At 37.3% G+C, this 13,101-nt stretch overlaps 1 protein-coding gene across 2 annotated transcripts in view; it reads right to left on the bottom strand.

Moving 5' to 3' along the window:
* The window catches only part of MMD (monocyte to macrophage differentiation associated), a 45,957-nt gene that overhangs the window by 2,460 nt on the left and 30,396 nt on the right, over positions 1 to 13,101 (bottom strand). For both annotated transcript variants that reach the window (XM_054846251.1, XM_054846252.1), the window contains exons 2-6: positions 10,057 to 10,138; positions 3,390 to 3,550; positions 2,484 to 2,558; positions 1,983 to 2,084; positions 1,092 to 1,161 (exon numbers count right to left, since the gene is read on the bottom strand). In XM_054846251.1, the coding sequence (XP_054702226.1) occupies positions 1,092 to 1,161; positions 1,983 to 2,084; positions 2,484 to 2,558; positions 3,390 to 3,550; positions 10,057 to 10,138 (490 nt within the window). The remainder of the gene's footprint in view (positions 1 to 1,091; positions 1,162 to 1,982; positions 2,085 to 2,483; positions 2,559 to 3,389; positions 3,551 to 10,056; positions 10,139 to 13,101) is intronic.

Genomic DNA, 13,101 nt, shown 5'->3' with positions numbered 1-13,101 from the left:
AAATAATAGCTGGGTAACTCAAGAATTAAGACAAGTTTGATGTTTTGCTTCGTGCTTATTAGCAGAACAAAAATGGAGAAAAAGTAAACCACATTACTGTGTGTAAGCGTGGAGTTTAATGCAACTCCTCCTAGTTGGATAAAGCATCCAGCAAGGTTTTGGGGTAGCACAGCAGTCACGTGGAACAGTTAAGGCATTACCTTGCAGAGGTGTCAGATTTATATTAGCAGCAGAGAGGGTTATTCAAAGCTATTTAAAGTGCATAAGTACAAATAATAGTAACAGTTTTGAGGTGGACAAGACTGAGTAGGATACTTTACAGACACACCAAGAAATGTTTTTAAAAAAAAAAAACCCCCACACACAGGCCAACTGCCGAGAGATCAAGTATCCCAGATAAACTGTATCAAACTGATACACTGTAACTACTTCAACTTTTCAATTTTCCCCTGCTTCACCAATAAAAAGAAGCCTCTAGTAAGAGACAAAATATTCTAGCTTTGCTGCCTCTAAGTAATTTTGAAAGAGGCAAGAGTCAATTTACTTCCCTCCATCTTGGTCCAGACCAAAACATCAATTGGTCAGGTTTTCCAGAGAACTCTTACATATACCAAGAAAAAGGACATGTTATCAGAAGTCCATTCCACTTTCCTAAAGAAAAAGCTTCTTTCCCAATATGTAAGTGGTAAGTGGAGCATTAAGTAAGTTCATAAATAGTAAAATCTAGAAACATTCCTTGACAGGTTAATGTACTTCACATCTTTATATGTTTTACTGAAATGGAAGTAATTGAATTGTTACATCCAATATCCTTTCAGAAATGAGGGTCTTCAAAAGTGAAGTTTGGAACTTAAGCTCTTTTATCTAGACCCTGTCCCCCAGATTCAACAAAACAAGGTAGCATTTCATTGAATGTAAACTATAAACCCAAAATATAACTGAATATATTTGGTTCTTCTGCAGAGAACATTTACAATTATGGTGGCCTAAAATTAACATATTTTCAGGAGAAAGAGAGCTGCACTGGAACTTCAGCTAGTTATAAAAGGAAAAGTTTGTGTGTTTGCAATGTTAACAGTTACATTCCTTACCATGGATGTCACTACCAGAGCAGGAGAAAATCCCATCGCTAAATAGAAAAAGAGTTCAACAATCTTATACCTAAAAAGGAACAATTTGAGTCATTTAAGAAGGTGTGCAAGAGAATGAACATTTCCTTCATCAGTAAAGAGAATATTTTAAATTTAATGTTAGCATGGGTCCATTAAAGTATTCAAAAAGCTCTCTATGCAGACAGACAACTAATGTTTTATAACAAAAATAAAGCTAGTATTTATTTCTGCATGCTACAGTTGCAGGCAATACCTTCTTCTCTAAATACTGCCTAGATGCAGCCAGTTGCATTAAGTACTAGTGAGAATAAAACATTGAGACAACTTATACTTTTTTATTTGACAAGAACTGCAGTCGCTCATCTCCAAAACAGAAAACAGTTGGGTCTTGCTCCCTAAGGATAAGTAATGAAAGCAGGCTCAAGAATTCAAATCTGAAACTCAAGGACTTGCACCTCAAACAAAACCAAGAAAGCAGCAGGAGTCAATAAGCATCAGTATATATAAACAACATAATGTTGCAGTATAATCTATACACAATGTACATAAATTAGGGGCATAAGAAAGCTGTCATTTCAACCGGTTTCTTACTTGACCCGATCTCACCCCTGCTTTCTTGCAACAAAAGTTAAAGTTTTAAGTGGATACTTCCACCTATTTAAAAGAAGGCAAAGTATCACCTAAAGACATGTTATGACAGGGTGAATACAATTATCTTTTGATGAGATGTAAGCCTGCATCATTCTCATCACCTGTTTCCACTGTTTCAAAGCTCTTATTTCAATGTGTGAAAGGCTGGATACTCAGAAAGCAAGAAAGCCCCCACATCTTCATTTCAGTTTAAAGTTAAATGCAAATAATAATTCTTACTTTTCATGGTACAGAAATACATAAATGGTTCCTCCAGCAGCCATCAGCCAAATAAACCAACGCATGTGAGATGCTAGAGGTCCAAGCTCACGGAGATTTAACCTGGAGGTACAAAGATTTCAAGAGACAAGAGTGATGAATGAATGGACCACCCTGACACAAGAGTAGTGGGGCCTGCTAAAAATAAGTAGAGCTATAACTTAGGCATGATGGGGGAGAAGACACATGGTCATTCTACACAGAGAGGCAGAAGGTGTGTTTGCATTGATGCGGGGGAAGCATAAACTGGGGATGTGGAATATAAATAAATTACTTTCTGCTGTTTTTTAATATTACTTCTTGTTCAGCAAATCCCAGGAGATTAAAGTATGTTACATTTCACAGTGTGGAATTAGGTCAATTGCATCTAAGAAGATGCCTATAGATTTTGGAAAGCTGCAGTGATAAACTGTTTACACTGGAAATAGCTTTAATTCCGAAGCTGTGCTTCAGATTTCTTACCATGGTGCATATGATGCCGCAATAAAGACATAGATCATCATTCTGTCACACATATGAAAGCAATGCTCCATTGTCCTAGTAAGAGAGAGAACAAGTCACCAAGACAGATTTTTGGAAACACCTTCATATCATCTGAGTTTCCTCACACACTTCAGAATTACTTTGGGGAAAATACCATCAGCTCCATAACCTCTTAAAACCATTTGAAAGACTGTCCAGCTGACTTCAACTTCAGGAGGTCATTCAGGACACGTAGGAGATGAGCACTCCTCCATTCCTCTCCCCATCTCTGCCCCATCAAGCATCCTGCTCTCTGGCAAGGAGGCAGGAAGGTGTCACATCAACTCTGCCTAATCCAGAAACTGTTACTATTCAATGACTACTGGTTAAATCCAATTTATGGCCCAGAATTGTATAGGTTCCATAATGGGACCAAAAAATAAAATAAAATTAAGAAATAAAGAAATCAAATCTTAGTTTTGCTATTGCTGCCTCATTTCCAAGGCAGCTTTCTGACAGTTAGCTGTGTACTGTATTACAATTCTCTTGGCAAAATCTGTGTTCCTCAAAGTATTTGAGCATGCCATAGTCCCAGACAGCGCTCTCATTTCTGCAATGGAATTATATCCATCATGCACTTAGATTATGTTTTTCCCATGTAACTTCTGGATTAAGACCCACTAGGGCCTAGAAAAACACATATTTTACTTGTAAAAAGGCAGCAGACATTTTAAGTTTGTTTGCATATGAGCTTGGCTCACTATTTCCTCTAACAGAACCAAAGGTGGTTTTTTCACGATACAGTACAAAGTACTCCAGCCTCTGTAAAATCATGGTTTTGACCACTTGAGAAACACATCACAGAACATGAAAATAAAACATCTTATACAAGAGCTACAGTGATACCTTAGGTGACTCTTTTTCCAAGAAACGATATGAAATACTGTGGAGACAATGAAGAGCGCACAGAGTCCCATGCCATACATCCATGCTGTTATCTTTTCCCATCGATCATCAGAAAGCCGGTGGAGAAGGGCACTACCCACAATTGCAGGAACAATGAGGAACTGAGGAAACAAAAGGCCATTGTTAAGTCTTTATTGGCAGCCAACATAGTACCACCCACAGGACAGCAACAGCAGGGCAGATATATAGGGCGTACTGCAGTATTATGTACAATGTTTGATGGCATGCTCCTAACCAGATGAAGTTTTTCATTTAACTGTATGCTAACACATAAACGTGAAGACTTCAACAATGTCTCAGACATCTAGGTTATACCTGTTCATGACAAATTTCTCCTCACACGGTATTAGGCTAGGTTACTAGCTCCTCTAGCCATGCCACAAAATCAGACAAACAAAAGAGTTTGCTAGGTCTTAGCAGTGGTTTTTTTTTTAATTTTCACATTCTGCTTTATGTTATAAAAAAGGTTTTGATCTTAGGCTTGGATATAAATCACCTCTTGTGCATAGAGGCGGAGCGCAGGACAGACCAAAAGAAACTTAAAACTCTAAATGAAAAAATTAAGCATTTAGAAGTATGCAGTTAAGTAGAAGATAAGAGAATTAAGCAAAGGCTTTGCAGAACTTGAGTTTTAGACATCATAAATAAATTAGCTGCAAACTTCTTTTATGAATAGATACTTAATGCACAAAGACAATGTTCTTTTAATGCAGCATACCCAAGTCTGTTTTCCTTACCACTCTCCTCTCAAGAGGCTTTAATTCATGTCTTCCTAAACAATCACTGTTAGAACATCATGATAGAATAGCATGCTCACATGAAGTATCTAAGTGGGCTGCAGGCTTCGTGCACATTTAAAACTCCACTCTTTTCCAGAATAAATTACATCATGTACCTTTGCCTCATTCAGAAAAAGCCAAACCAGGAAAAAAAGGAGGAAAAAAAAGCACGTCCAACAAGTATTTAAAGAAAAGAACCTGCTGGCTCAGACATTCTACCTGTCTCCTTCCACTATGAAGGCGTATCTTTGTCAGCCTCCTAAGTTAAAAGCTCCACGCAAGTTCCCTTCCAGCCCCTATGGTGTGTCTTAAGATGTTTATTAGTTCACTTGAATTGTAAATAAGCTTAAGATGTTAATTAGTTCACCTGAATTGTAAATAAGCTTCATAGGTTAAATTCTTCGTAGTTTAACCCAAGTCTCACATGCTAAGCAGTAAAGCTAGGAACAAGTAATGTTTAAACAAATCTGGCCACTCTGCTTTGCATTACAGGTTTGATAGCTTTGAGTGCAGAGTTCTCCACTTTGTCCTTTATCTACTTGCAGACTAGAAGAAATTGAGGCTCCGATCACAGCTACAGTGCAGAAGATGCAGAGTATACTGAATGAATCTGAAAAGCAGTTGGTTAATCCAGAGGGTTTAAAAAAAACAACCAAAAAAGTGGCTTTTACTTCTGGATTTTGAAGTTCATCAACTGTAGCGTCACTGCTATTGTATTTTCTTCCTTTTTGCAAAATTTAGTACATTTAAGCCAAAAGCTGTAGAGCCATGGAGATGAAAAGTATGGCATTCCCATATGCGCAGCATTTGGACCAGAGGTGAAAACAGTTTCCAAGTTTTGTAATGAGACTGTGGAAGTTGACCTCATGCACTTTAAGGCCAAAAATAGTCTGCCGGTCTGGCTTCTCATTTATCACAAACCATACATTTCCATATACATATCCTGGACATCCCCCAAATTCAAGAAATGTTAAAGTGTTTCACTCCTCGGGAGATCAGTCCCTCCTGCTTTCCACATCTGACAAAGCTTAAAGTGTGGCTGAAGCCCTTGAGACTGATTAGACATGGCAGTTTCATTTAGTTTTTGCAGGAGGCAGGAAAATGCTAAGCTCCAGAAATAGCTTTTTTTAGCCATGTTTCTTTAAGCTGTGCAATCATGCTGTATCCACATTCATTGGTTTCCTTCCCATTTTCTGGTACAAATCTAAGTTTTGACTAAACTTGACAAAGAACTAAAAGGTTTCAGAGATTATGTACCTGCAGGTGTCATGAACACAAGTAACTAGGTAAAATAGCAAATCCCTGCTAATTCCCTACTAGAAGACTGGGCATGAGCTGCTCCAAGATTCTGCCTGGAGCTCTGGTTGAGACCATTATATAGGAAGGAAGTCAGATATTACACAGAACAGCTTGCCTTTTTTACACAGATATCCTAGCTTTTCACTAGTCTACTAAAATAAATACATCACAAGTTAAGCTATGATGTGTAATGCTCAAATGGGACTACACAGAGTTTGCTGCAAATCAGTTTTTCCAGTAATTATTGTATATAAAGTTACAGGGTTAAAAAAAATAATCAATTCTCTTACCACCTCTTTCTTTGCACCTTCAGAATGAAGAACACAGCTACAAATGAGTAGATGGATGAAAACCTGAAATAATCTATTTTCTGCCTTGTCCTGGCTCTGAAGAATGATTCTACTTCTCACAGGGAACAGCACTATACTAACATGAGGAGGATTTATTGTTTTTTCTAAGTATTCTATTTGGAAACACTTTCCCTCTGTGCTCATGGGAGCAGTCAGACTAAACAAGAGATGTTTTATTATTCTTTTTCTCACCAAAAATAGCTAGATTAAAGACAAAATCCAGAAATGATACCCTGCTGTTCCAGCCAACTGGATAAGAGTTCTTTAGATACTAAGGCCATACCAGGTAACATATGATACAGTGGACTTCATTATATCTAACATCCATCTTAAAAAAGAAATACAGCACTCCAGTTAACAAAACAAGACAGATTTTCCCATGTTCATTTGGAAAAAAATCTCTAGTGCAAGAATTGCATTTTAATCTTCAGAACAGAGAAGCGATCAATCAGTCCTTTAAAAGAAGGGTTATTTACCAAAAAGTAGTGAAAGAACTAATAGAATGAGTGTGATTGTGTCATGTCATTTTACAGCAATGACATAGCATTTCTAAGTTGCCAACATTCCTAGTAATAAAACTAGTCACTGCAAGTCACAAAAAGCTGCACATGAAGTGCAACTCTTCCAAATGGATACCATCAAACCCACCAACTTAATGTACTATGAACAAAACCAGAACTGTGATGCTCCAATTTACTAATTTTAGCACCTTCATTACTACTCGCTAAATCAGAAATGGGGTTGGTAGAGAGCTTTACAGAACAAGAGAGTTGGCAACAGTTTCACTAAGTTTTCTAGAAAAATGCCAGAACAAAATGAGAGCATGACATTACAAAGTTCTTTGCAATAAGGAGGAAGACAAAGGATTAAAATGCATTTATTTACATCTAAAGGCGGGAATCTTTAAAAGGAGACTTGGGTACAACCCCCATGTGACGTACTTTGGGAAACCGACTACCACAACCCCTAATGTCACAAATAGCAGCCACTGCAAAAGGCCTTAAGGCACAAAGAAAGATGCTGAAACAGTAAGCTGTAAACCTGATCAGGCATACTTCAGGGAAACTAAACTCTCTGGTTACTAACTTATAGCAAAGGATCCCATATCTTCCATCTATCCAGGATTGCTTAGGATACTAGTACATTGGGCAGTATTTTATCTGTATTCTTTCCGTATTTCTGTAGACAAATCTCTCCTGTAAGAGGTTTAAAAATCTGTTAAAAATGTTGCTTTTGTACATAACATTCACACCAAATTAAGTTATTTTCTCTGCACACAAGGCCATGCAGGCTATGTAGTCAGCCACAATGACCTGTGATGCACAAGCCGCTGCAGCAAAGCATGGTGTTATTGTTGCCATCTCATGTGCCATTCATTGGGAGGGAAATACTAATAAGTCCCTATGCTCCCTCTGTGGAAAGGAAGCCAATGGAAAGATCAACAAAGCTGCCAAATTCACAGGTGACACTTAGAGGGAACCATGAAGGAGTGTGTCCATCTTGAGCTGCCTGCTCCAGGAGCGTCATCCTGAAGCCAAGTACAGCGTCTCCTTACTCATCAATCTCCTCTTCTCAAATAAGGAGACAAGCATCGTGGAGTGGGAAGCCTACTGGCAACTTGGGTTGTGCAATACACAGAGTGCAGAGAAACTGCTAGTATCAGTCAGTTAGAATGGAGAAATTTTCATCATAAGAGCCCCTCTGAAATTTTGATGACCCGTTCTTCCATGCTCAAATGGCCTGCTAAATGCTCCAATCCTCATTTTTTAAATATTTATACTTCTTTTTCCCACACACTGCACAAACCAAGACTAGAATAGAAATGGTAACTTATTTTAAGAATAGTTCCTCCTTTTAAGGCAGTCGGAAGAAACTTTTAGAGCAGTATAAAGCAAGTCATGTCTAAATTCTGAGGTTTTAATACAACAGAGCATATCTTTTGTCTGATAAACACTAGAGAGTTTCATGATGAAAGAGCCATCCCTCCCCTCAGACTTAGCTTATCTTACAACTCAAATTCTTACAACTCCTGCTTCTCTTATACACCATTTCCTTCCTGTTCCTCTAACCAGAGAGCAGTCTCTTCTGTCTCTGTATTCAACTGCTTAGCTGCCCTTCCTGTTTCCTAGTGTCTAAAGACAAGTCAGTGCTTCCTTTAAAGCTAAAAAAAAAAAAAAAAAAAAAATCACATTTTAAATAGCCTTACTAGTTAGAAGTTTGAAGATACCTTACTATGCTACACAAAGTTAGCTTTTAAGTATTGTAACAAAAAACTATGCATGGCATTCTGTATCCCCTCCCCCCTTTTTTTTTTCGTAAGCAGCTGCCTAAACTGACTACTGTGTATTTTTAAGTAAAAAAACAGACAGGACACCTACTGAGGAATACAGCCATGCTCATAAAATACAAGTTGACTACCTTCTGAATTATGAATAAAGGTTTGAAAAAAAATATACGAAGAACCATTGCTAAACTCTGTTTTGTAGAAGTTACATCAATGTCTAATTGAAAACTCGTACTGTAATCTAGCAGCAAAGACCCAACCACTTGACCTTCTAACATTTAGTAAAACAGTCTGTAACACAGAAGAGAAGCAAGTGTCTCCCCCAGCTTCTTCTGCATAATCCACTGTGCTTTTCCAGATTAGATCCCAATTTCAAGGCTTTGTATTTTGATTAAAAGTTATTTATTGCGTACAATTTTATTTAAGGCATAAGAATCCCACTATCATACTACACTTTATTTTCTTCCAAAAGGTATGTTAATATTGCCTATCCCAAAGTTGTTAACAGTTCGTGGTAGGTTTTAGCACATAGCTTGACTGTCCAGAAAGTAATTAGACAGCTTCACCGGAAACAGCGGCATACCAGAAAATACTGATGACATCTTGGCTGTAACCTACTGCTAACAGGCAGGAATAAGACATGCCTGTTTTTCCACTAGATGAAGGCTAGAATTGCTAAGGAGTACAGCAACTTCTGCCAGATATTTTGAAATCTAACTTTTTGGCCAGAGTAAACAGGATTTGTACAAGGATAATGAGATAAACTACATATTTGTCCTAACTAACAGAATGTTGCTTCATTCTCTAGACAAATAAGCATATATTTACATAATGCTGTACATGAGACCTTTGGCTTAAAAACACATAAGCTTCAGTTAGCTTTTCTATATGTAAACCAAAGTGATTCTGTATTTACCAGCAATACAGAGCTGTACGTTGGTTATTTATAAAATATACGCAAAGGATCTTTAAGAACAGAGGGTTTTTTTAGAACTTAAAGAGTCCCATGCACTACCTTGAGCGTTCATATCTGTAGCTCACTCAGACACACTGGAGATAAGAGACTGAGGACAAAGTCAAACATACTTCAGATATTTGGAGTTAAACAATGGATTGCGGAGAAGCACAAGCTGCTTCTAGAAAAGGGCAAATGCTATCTTAAAAACAAACACACACATTTTTAAGTCCTTTACAAAGTGCCAGACAACAAATTAAACTTCCCAATTACTAAGGAAAAAAAAAAGGGACTGCTTTCCTTATTTTGTATATATCATGTAGTCAAATCTTGTATGGATCCTTGCATTATGAAAACAAGGACAGACTAGGATTTTTTAGTAGGGCTGTCCACATTATTAGTGCCTCTTTCCAACTAACAGATTTCTCAAAGAATCCATTCATAGATATGAAGTATCAGAACTAAGCCATTCTAGCTCTTCTAATACCCACATGATAGTCTTATGAAGCCTTCCACTTCTAACTTGAATAAATCTTTCTTATACTTCCAGTATACTATTCACACAATACTATGTGAGCACAGTGCTGGGAACTCTGCCTTGCAAGACTAACTAGTGTAGACCTATATTCACTTTACCATAGTCATCCTCTCACTGGGACAGAGGAAAACCATCTAAAGACATGTAACTTACTTTGGTGAAAAGGAATCTTACGAAGCATCTGGAGCTCCTGGAGATTCAGACCAGGGACCGGTGACTACCGGCCACCTAATTAACATTAGATTTTCTGGACTGTAATAGCTGAAGCTTATCTAACAAAACCAGAGAGGCTGTAAATATGAATACGCTCAGGCAAAGGTAAGTATTTAGCCATCCAAACCCACGAAAAAATTATCAAAACATCTGGGTTAAAAAAATAAATAAATAAGGAAATGTACTTACTGCATGTGTGTAACAGTTAGCAGCATGTTCATAGCAAGTGGGTTTGTAGCGGCTGTTTGCTGGAGCTGGGTGGTTCATGAACCTGTTAAGTAATTAAGAAGTATTTTTAGGAAAGTTAATAAACCATCTCTTTGGAGTATCATGAAGGAATATCTACAACTTAGTAGTGTTAAAATTTTAAGTACAGACACGTTAGAAGTAACTTATTTAAACTGCAAGTTCTCTAAACAGAAACATATGTTACATAAATTTCTGTGACTGCCTCTCACAGTGGATGGTTATCTTTAATCAAGACTTGGCATACAGCAGTCAAGCCCCCTCTTTTCCTACAGCTTGGCTGGATAAAGAATGAACTATTTCCTATTTAAATTCCATAACATGAACTCTTGAAATGTGGACTTCATCATAGGTGCCAAGGGTTACAACAATATTTGAGTTCTATAATACCTGGAACATTGACTTTTCAATTCCTATAGCAAGCAATATTCGTGTTTGGATTGTTAGATGGCTTAGATTTTTCTTTGAGGCTAATGCTATCTTCTGCCTGTAACTAAGACCCAAGCTAGGCAGGGATGAAAGGAGACCCTAATGGTTAACTCTGAAAAAGAAAATTTTCAAGAGGCTTACCATAGACAGTCTACCTTTTTCTCTAAGAATTTTCAAACATTACCTAACAAACAAATGATCACACCAAACACAGCCTATACAAGTCAAACCAAGTGTGATGAAACTTGGGAAAGTTTTAGAAGAACTTGCCAATACAAATGTTGCATTTAGCTATTCAAAAAAACCCCAAACACTTGAGTTGTTTCTGTGAAATTACACAGTTTAAATCTGTGTATAAAACCCTCTAAAGGACAGCACGCATTTATATGCAACCAGACAGTCAAAATAAAAGTTATGAACTACAACTACTGTACCGTGTACGTTATCCCAGCACAGCCTACTATCATATAAAAGTGATTCTCTTTCACTAATAAATTCCAGTTTACTCCAGACTATTATAAAACTATGCATTGACAATTAGTCAGGTATCCAACGAGCCAGGAACAGTTTCACAACAAACACAGAACATGTCTGTATGTTCAGAATGGAGAGCAGCTTTGTTAGCCCGATTTACATAAAGAGCTTGTTAAAAAAAAATGCTTTGGTGCTCCCGCATGTGCCTCCTAGTTTAGGTCAAAACTGGTCCTATTTTTCTGACATCCATAAAATATTGGCTGATCTCAAATTGGCCAAACCAACCAAACCAAAAAAACCCCAACCAGAATCTTACAGTTTGAGTAAGCTGTTCCAGGTTTCTGGGATATTGCTTTACAAATCACTTAACAAATCAGTCAAGAAAACCATTTTTTTCTAAATGGATATATGAAAATTTAACAGCATTGATAAAATAATACAGTGTCATAATCTCTCTCCAAACTGTGGCAATTTCAAAAAACAGTTTCAACTCTTATAAAGGGTAAGGAAAATGTGAATTTCATTCACAGACACGGAGTATAAATGGTTGTTAGCACATGAATAATTCCACAGCAGTTAATATATTGTTAAAAAAAATGGTGATTCTTTTGTCAGTGCTCTCATCTCCAGGAGGATAATGACATTGTAGTCATATACACAGGCTCGAAAAACATTTGGAAAATTATTTTGTTGCACAGTGTGTACAGCTCTTCAACAGCTGCTGAAGACCATCTCCACATCCTCTAAAGAGGGAACATTCAGTTTACTCAGTTCTGCTTCCAAGTTAGGAAAACATTTAAAAATAAAAGCATCTGTTGGCTCAGTTGAGTGACCAGGATTAGACTCTATAAATTCAAGGTAATGAGAAACCTTTTACTGATTACGTCTAGAATATTATTACATTTCTGCAAAGGCCATGGTGGTACCTTGGAGGTCTCACAAGAAGTGGGAGATAAAAAAAACCCCAACAACTAAAGAACCCAAAGGGATAAGTTTACCCTCAGTATTAGCTTTATAATTTTTGTTGTTCTGTTGTTTTCTATAGAAGATACTATGATCACCTAAAAATCTATAAATAGTTGAATGTAGCCTGCTAATTGGACCTTCTATTATCCATTAGATGATTACTTTTAATTTTTTTCCTTTTCATTCATATTTATTTAGTAGAAAAGATACTGGATCTTTCTAAAGCAGTCACAACAGAGCCTGGGCTAATAGATTTTAGGCAGAATTATGAACACACTTCAGGAAAGTTCATTTATTATTAGGACCTCTCATTCTTACTAATTTAAAGACAGTGTTATAAGCAGTAAAACAGAACATAAACACATTAACAAAGCTATCCTTTCTGTTATCTACACAAAGGGTTGGGGTTTTCCCCCTTGTTTGTGCCAGCACAGGAACGATGCAAATATTCATTCATCTGTGTGGTAACTGTAGGCTGGCAAAACAGGCAAGCATTAGGTTTCAGAACACTTCACACTTATAAAACATTTCAAATTTTTTTAAAAAAGAAATACTTAAATTCTGATTATTTGTTGTAAAACAACAAAAAAAAAGGTTAGTAACATGGCTGTTGAACAGAAAGCTTTACTGGACTCCCGCAACAGCTGGAACTTGCTTTTCTTCCACCAAAGAGAGTTCTAGCAGAACACCACCGTTAGCAACACTTCACCTACATGTTTATCCTAATACCACCACCACCAGTGTGTTTTGGCAGGAGGGGAAGAGTTAGACGTTACCTCTCCCTTAAAGAAAAGGATCTCCCACCACTGCAGTGTCTAACTTTGCTGTACGCTTGACACGCCTGCACCTCTCCTCTCTGCAAAGCACCAACTGCAACAGGCTGCAAGACCCAGGCAACAAATGCTGGAGCACACGTGCTCAGGTCACTACTCACAGTAAACTTTCAGTAAAGCAAAGCTTCTGCTATTTCCCTAGGCCTTTTTATAATACTATTTATAAATGTTATCAGGAAGACTTGTAGAGGAAGGAACATTTAAAAAGTGGTTGAATAGGGCAATAATCCCAGCCAATGCTTCTTGAGTTTGTTTCATTGCCAGTTTGACAGTTTGTGTCTAATGC

This window comes from Grus americana, chromosome 18, assembly GCF_028858705.1.
Source record: "Grus americana isolate bGruAme1 chromosome 18, bGruAme1.mat, whole genome shotgun sequence".
Classification (NCBI taxonomy): domain Eukaryota; kingdom Metazoa; phylum Chordata; class Aves; order Gruiformes; family Gruidae; genus Grus; species Grus americana.
This window is presented reverse-complemented; position numbering and strand designations above follow the sequence as displayed.